The sequence below is a fragment of the Periplaneta americana genome, chromosome 11 (genome assembly GCF_040183065.1).
Source record: "Periplaneta americana isolate PAMFEO1 chromosome 11, P.americana_PAMFEO1_priV1, whole genome shotgun sequence".
NCBI classification, from domain to species: Eukaryota; Metazoa; Arthropoda; class Insecta; order Blattodea; family Blattidae; genus Periplaneta; species Periplaneta americana.
This window is the reverse complement of record NC_091127.1, coordinates 78,377,055-78,398,705: the sequence shown is the minus strand read 5'-3', so window position 1 is coordinate 78,398,705 and position 21,651 is coordinate 78,377,055. Positions and strand designations below refer to the sequence as shown.

At 36.6% G+C, this 21,651-nt stretch overlaps 1 protein-coding gene across 1 annotated transcript in view; it reads right to left on the bottom strand.

Annotated features, from left to right (window-relative positions):
• The window catches only part of LOC138709111 (protein Skeletor, isoforms D/E-like), a 316,549-nt gene that overhangs the window by 125,882 nt on the left and 169,016 nt on the right, over window positions 1-21,651 (bottom strand). Inside the window, exons 4-6 of the mRNA XM_069839643.1 lie at window positions 17,110-17,218; window positions 13,934-14,096; window positions 9,508-9,767 (exon numbers count right to left, since the gene is read on the bottom strand). Coding sequence (XP_069695744.1) covers window positions 9,508-9,767; window positions 13,934-14,096; window positions 17,110-17,218 — 532 coding nt within the window. The remainder of the gene's footprint in view (window positions 1-9,507; window positions 9,768-13,933; window positions 14,097-17,109; window positions 17,219-21,651) is intronic.

Genomic DNA, 21,651 nt, shown 5'->3' with positions numbered 1-21,651 from the left:
TATCAAGACTGGATCAATGCTGTCCCGATCCGAGGCTAACTGAATCCTTCCATCTCGTCCTTGGTCTACCTAGGCCACGCTTTCCCACAAGGTGATAAAGATATGCTTGCCTTGGTAGTCTAAGTGCATTCGATCTACATGATGCAGCCATTGTTTTTGATATTCCTTAATTTCGTCGACAACATTTTTTGTTTTTAAGTTGTCCCCAATCTCGTTGCTTTTAATTTTATCTAAAATTGCATCTTTTGCAATTAATTTGTGGAATCCCAATCATTTTACTGGCGCACTAATAATAGCCCCGTATTAAACTGATGCTAAGAAAAATTTTTAAATCAAATCTAATCTCACTTCGATTTATATAATAATTACATAATTTTGTACAGCTCTTGAAAAAAAAGCAATTTGGTTAAATAAATTTTAGCAGAACAAATTGATAACTTGTTTAGCAATCTAGGATTTTTATTAAACATGTTTATATCAGTGCCACGACCGTATTTAACCATATCCTGATCCTTTACTTATTTTTCCTTAAAAACCCTAACACTAAAATAGATAATTGAGAAGCAAGTATCAGTCATTAAATTGTACATAAAAATTAGTTTTTCACTCAACTCGTTCTATTAAGGGGTTAGGTACAGCTTACAGCAGTAAAATGTTTGGAAATATTCAACATTTTTTTTTCCCTCCATTACTGTATCTTGTGCAATAATGAAAATTGGTATGTGTAAAACACTGTCCTTCTGCTATATGGAAAAAATATTTTTACGATTTAAAAAAATATTTGTTTTTTTTTTTTTTCCTAAATTTAAAATGGTGGCAGTCCACTGCGGAGTGATGAAGCGTTTCCCTCATAATTCATACACTTGTTAACTTTTTCATGTTCTCTCTCTTTGATTTTATTGCTGAACCTCATGTTTGCAATATCATGCTCTTTCAACTACATTCCTTAATAAATAATATTTTTTATATTTTGTGTTGGAAGAAAATACTGATTTTTGACAATTTTTAAAATGAATTTATTTTTATCAGACAATCTATTAAAGGTAGAGAGGTAGCCTAATTTTTCATCATATTGTAGATATGTCATGCATAAATACACGCAACAAATTTCATCTCAGAATGTTGGATAATTTTTGAGTTATGAGGGAAACGCTTCATCACTGCACAGTGAACTGCCACCATTTTTAATTTTGAAAAAAATCGTAAACATTTTTTTCATATAGCAGGAGGATAGTATTTTACACATACTAATTTCCATTATTGACAAGGTACAATAGTGGAGAAAAAAATGTTGAATATTTCCAAAATTTTACCATTGTAAGCTGTACCTAACCCCTTAAAGAATTACACATCCAGTCATTAATTCAGCTTCATTTCCGTATCTGACATAGGCTATGAAAATTGAATGATTTTGTGCACTAGATATATAAGCAGAATTTTCTTTAAGTCGTCGTCGTCATCATCATCATCATCATCCACGATTCCAGACCGGTGTTTCGGTTTGTCACACAAAATGAAATGTACAGACGTTTCAGCACAAAATACTTTGCAGCATAAAAGAAAATTAAACAACTTGTATTTAGTGATAGAGGCGTATAATGAAATTGGAAGTTTTATGACAAGGCAGTAGCTTTCGCTGTGTTTTCGCTAGTGCTTTAATGTTGTAAGATATTTCCCATGATCTCTTGCATTTCTACAAACAGCAATAATCTACGTGGTTGCTTATAGGTTAGTGGACTAATCACAGCCTACTGCTACTCTATGTAATAATACGCCGCATAAGGATAGCATTAGTACACTTCATGGATGTTCTTGATGTTTTTCGCTCATCTGTAAATTACAACGTAACGTTACTTGTTCCCAGACGACAATTATTTCTGCAAAATCCTAACGTGAAAGTACAAAACGAATCATTAACATGTGAGTTCTGTTGTTTTCTCTGCGTGTTTCCTGTTTACAGATGACTGTATGTAGGATACTGTAACACGACCATGTTTGATAGTATGTCTCGTGTATAGATATACATGCATTAAGGAATGCTTTCTGAAACTTGTATAAATTAGGCTAGTTTTTGTATTGATTTAAATATATCTAGGGCTATGTTGTATATATATTTTTATTTGGCTATTTAACGACGCTGTATCAGCTGCTAGGTTATTTAGCGTCGATGAAATTGGTGATAGCAAGATGGTATTTGGTAAGATAAGGCCGAGGTTTACATAACATTCGCCTTACGATTGGGGAAAACCTCGTAAAAAACCCAACCAGGTAATCAACACAAGCTAGAGAGCAGCTCTATGTTGTATATTAGGCATAACATAATTTCATCGTCATTTTCTTTCCTCATCTTCTTTCACCTCCTCGTCCTCATCATCTTCATCTTTATTTTTATCATAACCATAACCATTTACTCCAAGAATCCTATGGCTTGAAGGCAAAAGTGATGTCATTTCTTGCTGTTTTTCATGAGTGAAGGTTGAGCGACCGTATAAAACCATAGTAATCATGTTTTATAACAACTAAGATATACATGTCCTCTTTTGCCACAGTAAAGATACCATCAGGATGCACAACATCGCAAAATCTCATTTTTGCCAAAAATTGACTTTACCTTTTGCCTTGGAACCATAGAATTGGAATCTTACTCACTTCATCCTCATTCCTATGGAGTTTTTAAGGTAAAAGTAGATATTTACTAGTAGGACCCCCTGGTCATTGGTGAGAGAAGAACATAGCCACCATGTTCGAAAACAGAAGAAACACCAGAGATGGGATATACAGACCGACCTCTACCTTAAGGGGAGAGAAATAAACGACATTCCTGTCGGGAGTCTAACCGTGTCGGCTGGATTTTAGCTGGAATTGAGTGCAGTAAATAGGCTATTATGTAGACTGGAAACATAATTCTCAATAATCAGTAGGCCTAACAGTTTCAAGTTTTCGCAGAAAATAAAATGTGATCTGAAATACATGAAACATCTAAACATCTGTTTCCTGTCAAATGTATTACAGCCGTCCTTTCACAACAGATCTCAAAGGATAGAATTTTGTTTCGTTTGGTGACAAGCTTTAAGGTGGAACATTTCATGAAACTGTTCATAATTTTCTGGACGATAGAACGCAACTCTGGTATCTACGTATGAGGAAGGCAGGAACTAGATCACAGAGAACGTTCTTACTGATTGACATTTTTATTTCACCCGTAGTAATGTTTTAAATTATATCAAATTCACTTCGAAATTCACTCAATTACGCTGGATAATGTTTTAACTAAATATATAGTTATAATCATGAATTATTATTGCATGTCTCATGCTCCTGAAGCAGGCGTGCTTAGGATGTCGAATATTATATTGCGATAATTATTCGTACGTATTGACTCTTAGACATTAATTTATTTCTATTTTCAGGTTACTTTCTTGCTTTTTGCTTAGTTGTGAAATATCTTCTTGTAATACTATTCAAATAATATTGGGTTGAAAACCGTTGTTAAATCGTTTTCATGTCAATCAATAATGCTCTGTGAGGATGTTCAAGAATCGGACTATTTTTTTCTGGGACTGTACATTTTTTATTCTTCCAGTAGCTACAAGTTACTCCTTGTTTGAGTCCTCAAGAGAGAGGAAATTTTATCATGAAAACTCGGGCAGTTTATGGGACCAGTTTCTCCCTCTCTTACCGATCCAGACCGTTATGAATTTGGGGAGCTACAATGAGTAGCAGTACCGTTCAGTTTGAATTTTACTTCGCCAGACCAGACAATGTTCCCTGCAAACTCCCCGTCCTCGCGCACCATGTTATCAAACCACTCACAGGACTGAATTCGTCGATCAGGGTCATTCGTTGTATGCAGCAGTTTTGTAATGTACACCTTGCACTTTGCAGTCTTCAAAATTCGCTGTACACTTGGTCGACTGACTCCGGTTTCACTGCATACTGTTTCATAGACTGCTACGGAGGTAGCTCCAGTTGTTGCTGTTACAAGTCGCCCGGAACGTCCTTTATGCACATCCTTGACAGTACATTGGCTTCGAATTTGTCCCGAATACGCGTAATTGTTAGACGCGTCGGTGTCATTGTTTAAAACTCGTTCCACCATTGTCGCCGTACCTCGCTAATGTTTTCAAACTTAAATACCACTTCAATATCGCCTTCCGTTGCTCGAGTGACAACCTTGCATCTGCCATTTTGTTTTCACATCACACCTGCGCGCTCATCTTGTCACTGCCAACTAACAACATTAAGCTACAATGTCGCCGAAAATGATAATTTTATCTCAATTTGTTCCAAAGATATTGATGAACAAACAGTGTATAGGCCCTACATTTTTTGGGCTACTCTGTATATGTAGGCCTATCTATAGCAGCAAACTTTATTTTGTCTTTGTAATTCATATAATGATAAAGTCAAAATAATTTACACTTGTTACAAAGGCAGCCCGTACGTATGAATTCGCAACTTAATTCAGTTTTGCATGATCGCGACTCTAATGTAACATCGAAAATTCGTGCTCCAGGAAGGAAACGGCACCCATGTATCACAGCGCACTCTGTATCGGTTTCAAGTGGTCTCCATACACGACTGACATCTGCACGTAATAAATAGTACTACAAGCGATTCTGACAACAAAAAACGGGTATTCATTCCCATATACATAGAAGCGTCCATCAATTCGTTATACGAAACCATATTACACGCTGTAAAGCAATCGGATGATAACAAATTTATGGACATATTCTAGTGCTGTATTGTAAATAATTACAGTTATATTCACCCAGTATTTAATGAAAGATAATATAGAAATCTGTAGTTTATGTATGAATACTATATATAGAGTGTGCAATAAACATAGTCCATGCATGTTTCATCCTGGAAGGGGATAAAACTTTTCTCTTCGTCATGAATGGATACAAGGCCCAAACATAATAGCGTCGGTGGCTTTTCCAGAAGTAAATGCAGCCGCAACTGTCTTTCTAAATACATGTGAAGAAAATATTTGGGCAGTTTCTTCCTGCCCCTGTTTTGCGATATTTACATTAACTTCTCGATCATAATCTTCTAATGGCAGGCAGAAGAAGTGGTTCTGCTTCAGCCTTCTCACGAAGTTGCAGGGTTTCCAGTCTCGATTGCCCCAACACGTAGCCTATCTGCAGTTTCCCTGACTGTTGTTAGCCTTCGTCCACAATAACAGGACCTGCTTTCACCGTTAAGTACATAAACATAAATTTTTCTTCAGTCCTAATAATTACAGAATTAAAAGTAATTACATGCTATCACAGAGATTAATCTTACCTTAAATTGCAACAAATGTTCGAAATGATGTCTATCTGCTCATAGGCAGTGGTGTATTTGTAAACAGAAAAGTAGCCGGCTCTGGGATTTCGGCAGCACCGGTAGCAGTAGTGTTCTCCGTTAATGTCGCCGACGTCTTTACCATAATTTCCGAAGGAATACTTAGGGAATATCAGAAGAAAATATATGTGTTCGAATCTAGATATGGGCCTAGAGCAGTCATGTCAATTGATGCCCATAGGCGCAAGCGCGCGCTTTAGAGCTCAGGAGAGCCTGACCGCTTTACAGCGCAAAGGAAAGAGACAGACGAAAGAGGTAGTATATGCAGCTTGGTCGAGCTATAGACAGGGATGGCCAGCATTGATTCAATGGATAATGGGAAGAGAACTTATTAAAATTGTATCCATGTTAATTTTTAGATTTGTCCGAGAAGTATAAGAATGTAAGTTTTAATTTTAATACTCCTTTTTCAGTAGTTTGTTTTTTTAATTCAAAAAGGAATATTTTCGGATCTTTTTTGATAGAAAAGTGTAATTTTCAGATATAGGCCTATTTATTTAGTAGCCTTACAGGTACAATGTTTCCGTAAATCTAATGTACCGTAAATACGTATTACTGAAGATAGTGTATTACAAATTTGGAAAATATTCGCATGGAAAATGTTTGCAAGAAAATCAATTAACAAAGCAACTACTGTTACATCATAAGCAAACGATATGTGTTGTAAAAATGTCAGCTCTATAGCTTCAGCAGGTTTCGAGAAAATAATTTAATATTCTGGTGATAGGAAGTTGCTCACCAATATCACCTTAAAAGCATAATGCGATAAGGGTTTTGTTATGGAATATTAGTTACATTTAAAACATATACAGCACCTTGGTTACTTTCTTTGTACTATAATATTGTTCTGATTAGTTCATTGATTACTTTTATAACGCTAAAGATACCATTAACATCAATTTCAACTTATCATGTCATACTCAATCTCTCTCTCTCTCTCTCTCTCTCTTTTTTTTTTGGAATATCACTTTGTTTATGAATTATGTGTTTCAGCCACTTAGTACAGTATAGTTTATTTTTATTTTATTGGGTTATTTTACGACGCTGTATCAACGTCTAGGTTATTTAGCGTCTGAATGAAATGAAGGTGACAATGCCGGTGAATTGAGTCCGGGGTCCAGCACCGAAAGTTACCCAGCATTTGCTCATATTGGGTTGAGGGAAAACCCCGGAAAAAAACCTCAACCAGATAACTTTCCCCGATCGGGATTCGAACCCGGGCCACCTGGTTTCGCGGCCAGACGCGCTGACCGTTACTCCACAGGTGTGGACAGTACAGTATAGTTCCACTATTATGGAATTTATGTGAATATTTCTTCTTAACTCTTTATTATGTTATTAACGTTTAAAAGACAACTGCAATATTAAGACATTGGTGTTAGTACTTTTGTTTTACAGACAATATAGATAATATAAAACAGAAAGAAGCCATATAAAAATAACGACATAAAATTTCACGTTGCGTTTGAACTTTATGCACCACTGTTTTCTTAATCCAACAGGCTGCTTATTCCTCTTGCCATACCTAGCTCTTGATGCCCGCACACTACGTCAAGGTCAGGAAAATGCTCTTACTTTGACATCACTGGCCTAGAGTTTGTTAAGTCTGCAGAGTGGGCCTCATTATGAAAATGTTTAAAAATGAATAAAATATGACTTTTTATAAATGCAAAATTTGACGATAATATGAATATAATTAAAAGTGACCTGGCGCCAGCCGCCCTCGAAAAATAGTAGCCTAGCGCCTCCAGAGCCCCCCGCCAGGCCTGCAATACATCCCTGCTCGTAGGCAAGTTTCAGCAAATTGTTGAACACTAGTTCCTGTTCGTCTTGCATAAAATTATGAAGAACATTATGATTGTCATGTAATGGACTCTCATGTAACTGATCAGGTGATTCCCAACACCAATAACGATTGTTTGGAAATATATCATCTTAAAAAAAAGACCGGCTACCATAAGCTAAATCTCCTTCGGAGGACTTGGATTGATTTTGCGAGCTTACTGTAGGTTCATACGTGAACGAATTTCTTATGCAAGACACAGCTCTGTTTTTCCTTCGCTTTGTTTGTTTATTTTTCTCTATATTTATAATTATATCAAGTGTTATAAATAATCTATATTAAGATATATTCAAGGGGTAAATTAGTTGCAAAATAAATATCCTTTCCCTAGTCGTGTGAACCAGGCGCTGCCAGAAGTGGACTTAAACAAATTCACGCTATAAGAGATCGGTAATTTTTGTGTCTAAGAATATATATCCAGATAAGGGTAGCCACATTTCCGTCAGTAAGAATCAGTTCTGGATTCACAATTAAGAAACTGAAATGAAGCATTACTATCGGAATTATTCAATCTTTTAACCAATGAAATATTATACGGTCTTAATTTCAGTAATTTTGTGTTGCTGTATGTGCGGATTCATGTTAATTGTACGCTGTGCTGCTATATTGCGTTCGGAGTTAAGAAAATATTATTGGGTATATAGACATCTTCTTAGCGGACATATCTCCTCATTGTAATAATATAACCAAAGTAAGTTATTTACGTATTTTATAACATATAAAACAACAGAAGTAAATTTAAATATGTAACAAAGCATTGAATTGAATTTGTTGCTGCTATTTTATATACGTTAGAAAATACGTAAATAACTTATTTTAGTTATATTACAAAGAGGAGGGAAGTCCGCTAAGAAGACGCCTATAATACTCAGTGGTATTTTCTTAACTCCGAACGCTCTATAAAAGATTGAGAGATTTTCTTGGACTTCTTCTAATTAGAGCTCCGCATGGGCTCCGGTCAAACTCGTGGGCCGGGCTCGGATTGAAATTTACTTGTTTGGCGGGTTCGGAGGTGGCTCGGGCCTTAAAGAAACGCAAATATTCTTTTTCCCACAAATGATATACTGATTAAAAATAATACGAAGACTTTAATGCATGCAAGATTATATGTCCACCCGACACACCCATTCAAACAGTAGACTACCGGTGTCGTAAGTTATTGTTTAGCTCGACTTCGTAAGGACACTTATCTTGCCTCTACGCTTTCATAGACAGAGAGCACTGATCATTAATTGTTCTACCTGGCAGACTGGGAGATTACTACTTCGGACTGTACACGGTATATTAAAATTGATATCGCCACTGAAACGGTTGAAAGAACACTATAATAGAAGCAAGAAAGGCTCAGTAAACATGGGTCCGCAAACGAGCCGTTTGCAAGATGGTTGCGAATGTATGGTTACGAACTGCCACTGATCAGTTGTTTGTAAACGTCGTACGCTTTTCTTTTTGTGCACAAGAAGGGTACCGAGATTTCCTTGTTTTTGAAACTCAATATTGCCGACCTGTGGAGTTGTAATCAAACTATACGATACACACTGTACAGATACGGAATTAAAATTTGGAGCGATTCTTGATGGGAGTTCACGTGTATGTAGGCAACAGTTTCATACGACTGTCCCCATTTAGCATATATACAGGGGCTCTTGTTTACTGTACATGCGCAGTGTGTTGTAAACGAAACATACATTAAGGGAGCTCCGAATTTTATTTCCGTATCTGTACATGACGGATAATAGTATTTCTAGCTAGGTATGTAATATATAATAATGTTTAATTTGTTTTTATTTGTTACTAAGTACGACTAGTGTACGAAGTGAAAAGTAAACGATGTGTCCCTATGTACAAACTATATGCAATGAAGTCAGTCAGTGGTGACTCGTAACCATACTCTTGCAACTATCTCTCAAACGGCTCGATTGCGGACCCATGTTTACTGAGCTATAAATTTTGATACACACTGATATGAAACCTTTTGGGGTTGAACGAGTGCTTTAAGGTGGCATCGCGAGAGACAAAGAGAGAAAGAGACTGACAAAGAAACAACGACTAAAGCATCGACCAGTGATCCGAATTAAAATCCTGGCGAGTTCAAGTGAACAAAAATTGTTTTTCGGTAGGTTCTCTATCATTTCGAACATTTTCTTAATTCATGTTACAGATGAAAAAATGCAACGCGAAATCACTGTATCTGACCACTAAACCAATTTCTATGGCGAACGGTGTTATGGATTACCAGAAGTATATTTGTTATTGCCAAGCTATTAGATATGTACACGTCAGTAAGTGAAGAATAAACACGCCCTGCTTACCTGGGGGGCCACGCCGAGCATTTTGAGTGATGGCGGCACATTGAGTCCTCGAGGTATGCGAATGTGTCCGAAGTCGACAGCAAAGGCTTCGCACCAGACGCCGAAGTGTCCGATGTCGAAGACGGTGAGGTCTCCTGGTAGAGTGAGCACGATGGTCTTCCTATCGTACCTTCGCAGTGGCACCTCTTTCCCATTCTCGTCAGGCACTCTCACTCCTTGCGGACTGGGCTTGTTGCCTCGTCCCACCCAGAACTTTGCGTCTGGAAAAGTGACACATTTATAATTGTTTGTTTATTCATACAGTGTGTTTCTGAAGGTTACCGACAAACTTAAGCAGCTTATAGGGAGTCGAAATAGATCAAGTTACGAATAGGACCTATGTTCTCCGAAGAAAGTTCGATTCAATACAAGCATATTCTGAAATATCTCGGATACTTCACGAACCACGTTAGATGCGGTCAAAGGTTTGATATACTTCCAAAGGAAGTAATCAAGAGGCATGGTGTCGGAGGAACGGGCTGGTCATTCAACTGGACTTCCTTTTCTGATCCAACGCCCAGGATATGTGTGATTCAGACCATTCCGTTCTTCGACATCAAAGTGTGCTGTCGCTCCATCCTGTTACATTCACACATATTGCAGAAGCACGATAAGTGGCACGTCTGCTAACATCTCTGACAGAACTAGTTCCAAGAAGATTTTGTAACTCTGCCCATTCAAACATGGCGGGTAGAGAGATAACCAATCACCTGATTACCGAAAATACCTGCCTATACAAACCCTACTTGATGGTGGCGATTGAATGAAGCATGGAATTAAGATTCACACAAACATGACAATTACGGCAATGAAGAAGCCATAGTTAATTATGCTTCATCCGTTTACTTTAAAAACAGAGATCGTTCGGACAAAGTTGCAACATTCAATTGCAAAAGTGTACCCACCGTAGGAAATCCACTACATTCCATGCTTACACCTTCTATGGGTGATAGAATGTGACTGATTATCGTGCAAGTCTTTTATTGAATTGGGCTTGCTTAGGAGAACTGCTCTATTCTGATGGTTCTACATGCTCCTTGAGTTTGTTGTTAACCCATGGAACACCCGGTATATCTGAAATGATATTGTAGCTACAGGTACATCAGGGGTAATTCCGCTTAGAAATGTTTGCGAAATGATGTTTCTCCTGAATACCGACATAACTAAAATGCTCCCGTGCAGACTGAATTGTTGCTGCATTTCTGGAATTTTACTTTGAAAAGGCTATTGAGAACACTTCCAAGTGCCACACATCTATCAGGTCGTATAACATTTTTGTACTCAGTACAGTGCTAAGTTGGTGTAGCTGTAAAGATTGAGAGAGAACGTTGTTATGGAGTGTTAGGAAGCATGAGAATGTGAATTATAAACCTTCGCGGAACTAAACGAAGCACTAAGAGAGAGGTTTTCAAAAGCACGATGAAGCTGTGAACAAAAATTTGAAGCAGAGTGGAAGTTCGAAGTCTTTCAGAGAGCTCAAAAGACATTGGCATTTGAAAACTCAATTTTATTTCAATAGTGTACGGTGCAATCTCGAATTTAAGAAGAAACAAATATTAACTTCTGGATACTGAGACGAATTTTCAAGATGACGTTGCTGGAAGCTAAGGAAATGTACAATATCAATAGAACAGTGAAAGAAGTGATAGAATTGGGTGCATATATTCCAAACATCATGAAAAACAAAAGTTAATGTGGTTTGATCACAAGTTAGGTTGGGCTAAGACAGCTTGAGAACGTCCTCAAGTGAATATCATAGAGACGATAAAGAGGTTACATCAGGTATCTGAAAAGGGGTGAAACTACGAAGAACACTGGAAAACAACGATAGTCGTAGAATATACTCTGCTTATAATTATTACCAAGTTTCTCAATCTAAACAATTCATATAGGTAGAAACGGAAAATTTCTCCCATATTAATATTAAGGCTATAGCCTAAGTTGTTGTAGCCTATTACATCCAAACACTATCATTTTTCTGAAACTTAAATTATGCAATATACACGAAATATTACTGGATGTTCAACAAACCAAATTTGTTAAACCATTAATGAACAAATAACTTATAAATTACATTATTTTGGATAAATTGCAAGGAAACAATATCGTTAAAAATAAATAAATGTGTGATACAATAGGAACGACAGGCATGAAAAATAGCTAAATTCATATTACCAAAAAAAAAAAAAAAAAAAAAAACCTACTATTACGAGTACAAAATGGAAAATCAGATCTAAGATCGTTAGATCATTTTTGCCTGGGAAAACTTTGAGTCTTACAACGGGGCTTTAAGCCAGACCATGATTGTACAGGAGATGAAGATGCTGATGAGCGTGACAGAAATTAGAACAAGTAATGGACGCATAGGTGAGTGCAGACTCCGATGAAAATAATACATTCATTGGGACTAGATAAATAAATCTTACTTTAACATACCCTTATATGTTACTAGAATGGCACAACATACAGAACGTTCAGTTCGGCTCCCGGCCGGGAACACTCCCATTCGACATGCTTACATAGGCGGTGTAGATTACATCATTGTCAATCCGTAACCTACCACTTATTTTTATTGTACTTATCTAACTATGATTAATAATAACATGAACACGGTTACATTTTTATTTAAAAAGAACACTAACCTCTGTTACAGGACTGTTCAAAGTGGTGTTCGTCTGCAGTTTCACATTTCCGACATCTTGCGATGAAATTGTTATTAACATGTAAAAAATGTACAGGGATATCATTTTATTTTTACTTCTATTTTTATTGTACCTGAGTTTTTGAATGTACTGCACTCCCATCCCTTCTATCAATAAACTTCCATCCGTCCTCCACACAGAACCAATACCGCATATGCAGTCAAAGTCGTCTTACGGTCATAGTAAACAGTACTGAGTGAGTGAGTATAGTACGGTCCAGAAATATGGTCGCATTTTCCAGTGAAGAAAGAGCATTCATTCATTATTGAATCATATTTTCTCACTAGTACTTACCGTGCGTCTGTTTGATTACGTCGCATCCCGTTTTTCACCCACCCTTTTCTGTTGGCCCTTGTGTAAAAGCTAGTGACTGGGCTGTCTTAGCTCTTTTCCGAAAATATTTGCTGTCAGGAATTGAACGTCTACGTAATATTATACAAATGTTTAAAATAATTCAAATAAAATGGCCTCGTTAAGTAACTGTCACGTCATTGCCTTCCTTTCTACAATAATATGCACACAAGAACTGAAGTCTGTATAGAAATGAAGGGCCACTATTTTCAACAATTTGTTTAAATATCCAAAATTTGTTTATTTTTTAAATTTAAATGCACTCTCCATATCGCATGCTAATGTGATGTATAAACATACTATACATTGCATAATGAATATGTCCACCTGGATAGTTCAGTTAGTAAGGAAAAACACTTATTGTTAATACTGTACTGTATTTTTATTAAATAAAAACCTAACGAAAATTATCAAACTCAAAACCGTAATATTTCATAGTTTACATAAATGGTTGCACTACTTTTGTTCCCTTCTATACCTAGTGCAGAGATTTGTTTGTATTTTACACTAGCATGATCAAACTCCAGTCATGGAAGAGAGTAGCAGTGTTTCCGATTCTCAACCGTTAATCCAAAGGTGTAGCCAGGTTATTATTAGAAATGTTAGTAAAAACAAAATGATGTCCCAGTATTTTTGTACTTCTTGCAATTCCTCTTCTTATATTGTCTGTATGTTCGTTTGTAGTATGTGCCATTCTTGTACACTTAATTTTTCAGTTTTTTTAAGGTTATGAATAAAACTTTTATGAAAAGATGTATGGATGTGTGAATACAGACGGGCACCAATTTGAATAACTCTGTAATATAGATTAATACTCATTATGGAATACAAATGTAGTTATATGCATGCTATCATTTTATCAAAGTTATATGAATTAAAATACGCGGGAGGTCATAAATCGACAATGATGCAGTCTACGCTGGCCATGCAAGCATATCTGATGTGCGTATTGCCTGGTCGGGAGTCAAGCTGAATGATTGAGTAGGTACAGAAATGAGAATTGAGAGAAACTATAATACATATATTTGAATTGAGATTTTTTCCCGATCTTCTCTACTCTATAATCTTTAGTATTGAGAAAAAGTTTCGAGCGTTTCCAGCATAGTATAGTCAAGATGTATTGTACTAACGAACGACATCAGACTGCTTTCCATTTCTGGAATAATTCTTCTCATGCTACTGAAAATAAATCATAATTCGACGCATCTTCAGCACAGAAAATTGCAACAATTAGTTTTTGTAAGATAATGAGAATCAGTTAGTCAGAAATAAGTACACTCTCTTTTTCATAGGTAGAGAGCCATGCTATCTCTTCGGTGGTTGTAACAACTTACCAGGGGCCTCCCCGTCGTAAGAAAAGTTAGGTATAAGAAGTGTCTGAGCGTCGACTACCACAATTGCATCCGAGGACACGAGATGGACTCCATTAAGAGGGTCGATCTTCTGAGGTCGTGGGTAGTCCAGGTTTTTGGGAATCTTCACATCTCCGAAATTGACCTGAAACAGAAACACATAATTATTATTAGGTGATTAGGTGTTAGAGCATATATCCTTATCCACGAAGTTCCTATACATTCCTGTAAACAATAATGATGCTATAATAATAATAATAATAATAATAATAATAATAATAATAATAATAATAATGATAATGATGATAAAAGTGTTCAAATTACATGGAGACCCACAAGGTAGCGAGATGTTAAAGCTTCTACCTTTACAGATAATCGGAATTAGTAGGAGTAGAAATATCAGTCCTATGTACTTGCTGTCATTACCCGCAAGGAAGACGTCCTGATATTCATTTCTGTTGGGCCATAATATAGTAGGAAATTGGAAAAATCCAGTACCTCCATCGAGCATCGAACTCGCTGTCAATGATTTTATAGTGTGGAGCTGTAACCACTACGATTCCGTGTGGCCAATAGTAGTAGTAGTAGTAGTAGTAGTAGTAATAATAATAATAATAATAATAATAATAATAACCAGGAAGAATGACTAAAACGATAAGGAAATTGAATTATATGTAAGCCTTACGAATCGATAATAGTTTCAATTCAATGTAAGGTCTTTAAATTTATTTATAAGATTACAATCTTAATTGATGATTGAATTGTGAGTTTTAAGTAAGAAGGGTTTTCTTTTTTAAAATTTACATTTCCGAAAATGTATTGAAGAACAACAAAATTTAGTATATGTATGTAATCTTAAAATAGAAGAAGCGTATGTTTTAAGAACAATAAGGAAGCTGATGTTCAAATTGTAACACTTACGAAACTCTAGAAAAGGAGCTTGAAGTGCTAAAAGCAATTGAGATTTTGCACTACATGGATCTGGCGTTTAATAGTCCAGAAACATGATTAACGAAAGTTTTAATAAAGTACCGATAATATAATTTTATAATTTTGTCATTGTGCTTAGTGTAGTAATGATTTTGGAATTTTAACTCAAGTTTCACATAATTCTTTACACTTCAATAGTACTGTAATCTTTGATAGCCTACACATATTTAAGCAGAGTATTTTGTCATCTATGCTTTTCATTTCTGATAAGGTCTGCGGATTCATATACGTCGAGGACCATAATTTTTCAGAGTAATACAGCGGAGGAATCCGTATCGTAGATTTTGGATACATTAAAACAAGGATGTCAATGTCAGATGCACGTACTCGATTGTCCGTGCTATAAAGCACAGAGTGGTTGGAATGAATCTATTCTGCAGGCAGTAGCGGTGATCAAGAAGGGGTGAGCAAAATGAACTCTATTGGCCTACCATTGCTTGGTGGATTAAACTGCTTTTAAGCGATAGGTAGCTATTGTGTTACAATAAGAAATCGAAGCATGTTTTGCAGCATGTAACTCTCTAATAAATGCAATTAATTATAAAATAGTAGAATTTAATAGTGAACATAGACTCTTCTTAACTTATACAGTTTCAGATCTAATTAACTGTTATATAGTTATCGAATAATACAATTAGCACATAAACGTTGCGTTTGTGTTTTAAAGTAATGAAACAGGAAAAGAAATCACAAGACATTCTGGATATGGAAAAATGAAATATTATGCCTACAACAAATAATAAACATACGTATATTCTCTTTAACTTAAGCAGTTTTAGATAATGAGACCTATCTAATTAATTTCTGTGTAACTCTTACATAATCACATACTTATTATATGAAAATCACACTTCCAGAAACAAATTTAAATTTCTGAATTGTCGCCTAATTCAGAAGTGTATTTTTTGCTTTTTACCGACACCAGCCTTCTTAGGTCGGGCGCATATTATCATGTGATAATTCTGATCTTAGTCTTGATTTTTTAGGCTTACAAGTGAGAAAAATTGCTCACATACGTAAGTAATGCCAAATGTAGAAATAAATTGCGCCGCAAATCTTCATAACTCCGAATATAGTATAACAGGATTTAAAGCTTTGTAAAATGTGAGAAGAACTTTACGATCATAGAGTGTATTTGCTGGTGCATCATTGATGAAGTCAATACTTTCTAACAGAAGACCCGAATTGGCAAACATCCCAAGTCCATTGAAGTATTTTTTTCAGGACAGCAAAAAAATATATATATTATAAGTTTGCAATATAAAAATAACTATTGAATAAAATACTTGTATAATTAAAAAACAGAGGCCTAGACACGGACTTAGGATATTCTTTTTTACAGGATGGTAGTCTATGCAAAACACAACATGTCAGGTAAAAAAATCGAATTCGATAAATTTTGGACTTTGCAACTCGTAACTGACATGTAACGAGTCTATGCTATTAGCAATATACCCTTTTGTTTGTACTTCATTCTGTAAACTAAATGCAATGCATTGAGAAAGAAATTCTATATACACCTACACATATATTTACTAGGCCTACTATTTAATGTCAATAAAAACACAAAATGAAAATACATTATTCCGTAGATCAACAAATAATTTCAGGCGTTTGACACTGCTTCTCTTTGTAACTAAATAATTTCCACATACCAAACAAAGAGCATCACCTCATCTTTCACTCATATACGAAGTCAAGAGTCCAGTCAGTCTGAAACTTACTGAATGATTTCTTCGTCAATGTGTAATGTACAACCCTTGTCTTCACCTGTGACTTGCACCTGTGCGTGCTCTGAGCAGCGCATACGGGCTCTGAGGCACGTTTGCGCTCTCGTTGACATCACTGCATTAAAGTACTCTGTCTCTGACTCAAATGTGATTTAGAAACGTTAGCAATGGTCATTTCTCCCCCAAGTTTTTTTCCTTTCGCGCGGGTCTGATTTAAAGTATCTGCAGGTTTGTGAGACTATAGCGATCTCAGAAGGTTCGAATCAGAAAAAATAGGACCTAAATTTACGAGAGTTTTTAGTACTGGTTGAAAGTCGTTAAACTTGGGGAAAACGTAGGACATGATCAAGAATGTTAGGTATTCAGATGATCATTCGTACTCATCACTACTTATGTAATGTGACTATAAATATAAGTATAAATGTTCAAAGTACTTACAGAAAACTCATCACACCAGACTGAAAACCACTTGATGTTGTTGAGGGTCTTTCCTTCTGGAAGTGTGATTGTCACATGTTTCTTCCTATAGCGTTGAAGAGGATTCGGCCTTAAAACAGATGAATTTACAACATTCCATTATAAAGTCATAGATTTTAGTACAGTAGACTATAGGTAATAATGTACGTAGTTCTAATTTGAATTTGAAGATCATGCCATGACAGCTTTGAAGTTTGAAGTCATTGTACTACCTTTCCACTAAGTTTCGGAAACCTGTTGTATTTAGTAAAATCTGACACATCGGATCACGAAGAATTACATTTATCATGAAAATTGAAATCTTGGAACTATGAACTGCTTAAAATATTTTATTTATAAAGTACACAGTTGATGAGCTTAATTATTACATGGAAATTAATTATGAATATTGCTGTTTTATTGGACTTTCCCGTTTTCGGCGGTCTAGAGGTCAACACTACGTCCGAAGTTCGTAGATTTAAATTCCAGTAACTACGATGAACTTTTAAGGGGCGATTAAATGTTTAGTGTGGTTTCCTTGAAAAGAGAAGTGAAGCCTGAGGTGCCGTGTCGTAAATTTACGATTCATAAATGCTTCCTGTCCAATCAGAGGACTACAGATAAAAATAACCGGCCAGTTGCCTTTCCCACAAATAATTTTTGACTATGGTTCACTCAAGGTATACCATACATGTCTATTATCACTTAATATATTACAATAATATTACAAATCAAACGAGAGGTCGCACAGATCTTTAGCTGCTCTCGATGCCGAGATGTTACTGAGAGAGTCCATGCGGTAAAACTAATTTTGTAAGCAATTTCTGTACCCTCCTGTCCGTAGCGAGGAGAGGTGACGTCATAGTCTAACTATGAATAATATTATGTGGCTCATAGTGTTGTTACAGTAATCATTTGAAATTCTGTCATTTTTTCTTTTACCACTGATCCCGAATCGGGTGCTTGTGCTCTGTAGAACAAATACGTATTCTGCTTAAAAAAATGGCAGAAACAATAAACGAATAGCTACAAAATATCCATAAGCGAATAACAGAAGGGAACTAGAAATGAATGCGTAAGTAGGTAAACACGTGAATGGCAAGTGAGTAACAGAAAATGAATCGGACAGAATCAGTCATAAATAGATACATACATACGAGGGCTATTCATAAAGTAACTTCCGTTTTCATATAGCGTGCGTAACAACAGAGACAGTGGCGCCACTCTTGCGGTGGAGTGTACCTTAAAGCAGTACACGTCGAGTAGCAGTAGAGTGCTGCCACTCTCTGAGCCACGTGCTGTCAAAATGTGTGCTGCAATCGCAAGTCCCGCCAGGTGTGAGGTACATTCTGTAATAAGATATCTTGTGGCCAAAAACTGTAAAGCTAGTGAAATTCATTGCCAACTTTATGAAGTTTATGAGTGAAGGTGGTGTAAGACAATGGCGCCGTATGTTCAAAAATGGGCGAACCAATGTCCATGATGAAGAGAGAAGTGGTCGACCAAGTATCGTGAATGCAGATCTGATTCGTTTGGTTGATGAAAGAATTAGAGCAAACCGCAGGTTTACCATGTCGGAGCTTAGTGAAGATTTTCCACAGATTAGTCATACTCTTCTGTACAAAGTGATTACCGAAGATTTCGGCTACTGGAAACTTTCTGCCAGATGGGTTCCTTTCTGAGGAACAAAAGGTTCAGCGGATGGGAGCAGCACTATCCTTTCTTGAGATTTACAAAAGAGAAGGTGATGCTTTTCTCGATCAGATTGTGACAGGAGATGAGACTTGGGTGCGGTATGTGAATGCAGAAACAAAGCTTCAATCAATGCAGTGTGGCAATACTCACTCCCCGAAAAAACCCACAAAGTGTCGTCAAACGCTTTCCACGAGGAAACTCATGGCAACTGTCTTCTAGGACAGAAAAGGAATTTTGCTAGTGGAGTTCTTGGATAGAAATGCCACAATTAACGTTGAGCGTTACTGTAACGCACTAACAAACTTGAAAAGGGCCATTCAAAACAAACGTCATGGCATGTTGAGCTCTGGGATGATTTTCCTGCATTAAAACGCCCGGCCGCATACAGCGCGTCGTACTGCGACCAAACTGCAAGAGTTCAACTGGGAAGTATTGGATCACCCTCCCTATAGCCCAGATTTGGCACCTGGCGATTACCATCTCTTCATGCACATGAAGACGTGGCTTGGCTCGAAGCGCTTTGAGATGACGAAGAGTTGAAAACCAGCGTCGTATGTTGGCTTCAGTCGCAGGCGGCCGAATTCTACGATTGCGGAATTTCAAAGCTCGTCAAACACTACGACAAGTGTCTCAACGTGACTGGAAACTATGTGGAAAAATAAACTAGAGTGTATACTTTCAAACGTATTGTAACCCAATTCTGTAACGTCATTCACAGGTTTGCAAGAAATAAACGGAAGTTACTTTATGAATAGCCCTCGTACATACATACATACATACATGTTCTGCCTCAGGGTAGATATTTCACTACAAACCCAGCATTCTCCAATCTTTCCTATTTTCTGCCTTTCTCTTAGTCTCCGCATATGATTCATATATATTAATGTCCTATATCACCTGATATCTTCTTCTGCCCCGAACTCTTCTTCCGTTCATCATTCCTTCCAGTGCATCTTTTAGTAGGCAGTTTCTTCTCAGCCAGTGAGCCAACCAATTCTTTTTTCTCTTTCTGATCAGTTTTAGCATCATTCTTTCTTCACCCACTCTTTCCAACACATCTTTATTTCTTATTGTCTGTCTGTCCATTTCACACGCTTCATTCTTCTCCATATTCACATTTCAAATGCTTCTAGTCGCTTCTCTTCACTTCGTCGTAATGTTCATGTTTCTGCCCCATACAATGCCACATTCCACACAAAGTACCTCACTAGTCTCTTCCTTAATTCTTTTTCCAGAGGTCTGCAGATGATGCTCCTTTTCCTATTGAAAGCTTTCTTTGCCATTGCTATCCCCCTTTTGACTTCCTAGCAGCAGCTCATGTTATAATTATAGTACACTCCAAGTATTTGAAGCTGTCAAATTGATCTACCCCATTTCGAATTCGCACGTTTATCTTCTTTATTTTTCCTCCAGTAACCATGGTCTTCGTCTTGTTCCCATTTTATTTTCATTCCATACTGTTCACACCTGTCATTTAGTTCAAGTAGCATATCTATCTATCGTCTCCTCTTCTGCTTACAACGCCATATCATCAACAAATCTTATGTACCTTATTCTTCTTCCTTCTATCACCCCTCCAATGTTCTGAAAACAGTTCTTCACCAAATTCTCCAAGTAGATGTTGAACAGGGTAGATGATAAAGGACTTGTCGTACTCCTCTCCCTATTTCACTTCCTTCAGACATTTCTTCTCCTATCTTGACTTTGACTCAGTGTTTCATATAAAGATTACTGAACAGCTTTCTGTATTTCCAATCCACACCAATTTCCTTCAGGATGTCAATCAGTTTGTTCCAATCCACTCTGTCAAATGTCTTTTCTAGGTCCACAAATACTAATACACTTTATTCTTCTCTAAATATCTCAAATATTATACATAAATTTACAAGTATTGAAATACGTATACCGAATTATATTCTCTTGCGACAACAGTGAACAAAAAGGATATTCATTTAATGCCTATAATATGGAGGTCAACTGTTACAGCACTCGCAGACATAGAGTTAGGAAACGTGTTCTTATTAATTTTACAATCCTAAACTCTAAGTTCACATGATGATAATTTGGTCGATGAAATGTTATTTATTTGAGTAAAAAATATTACTGTAAATTTCGTATAAAGAATTAATTTGCTTAGGGATTAAAAATAATTAAATTGTATCTCTGCATTCTCGTACAAGAGGAAATCGCTGTGTTAGACTGTAGTAAAGTCATCACCATTATAGGTCTAGGAGGTCCACAGGATTAAGATCCCACCTGTACAGACAACGAGTATTAAAGGCAGTAGGAATGTCATTTCTTTGCTCCAAAAGAAATACTCCTGGTTTTCATTTCCATCAGAAGCTCAGTTAATCCCAATGCCATAGTGCGGTCGGAAGGATTTGATCAGTGGAGGAAATTCATGATCCCATCGGAAATCAAACCCGCGACCTTCCAACTTGTAACGTTACATATTAACCGCGACGATACCGCGCTCCTCTCAGTCGAAAATAAATATATAAACTTTTGACCAGTGTTGAGTTTGTTCACTAGTTTCCATTTTTAAGTATTTCACCAAGTCATCGTAATTCGGGGTTAGCATGACCCGATTGTTTACCCAAAGTAACACAGACCAACAGAGTGGCATCGAACCCGTAGGCGCGAATCGAACCCACGAAGGGTGACGTCATGAATCATTAAATCCACGCGCCTTAGCTGTTGTTACAATATTGTCGAGAACGGAAGTTTGAAGTCTTCTGAAAGCTTATTCAAATCAGGAAAGTAGTGGACTTATATTTTGGCACAACGCAAGTTTAGCTTCGTGGTTTTTATGTGTGACTGTAATGGAAA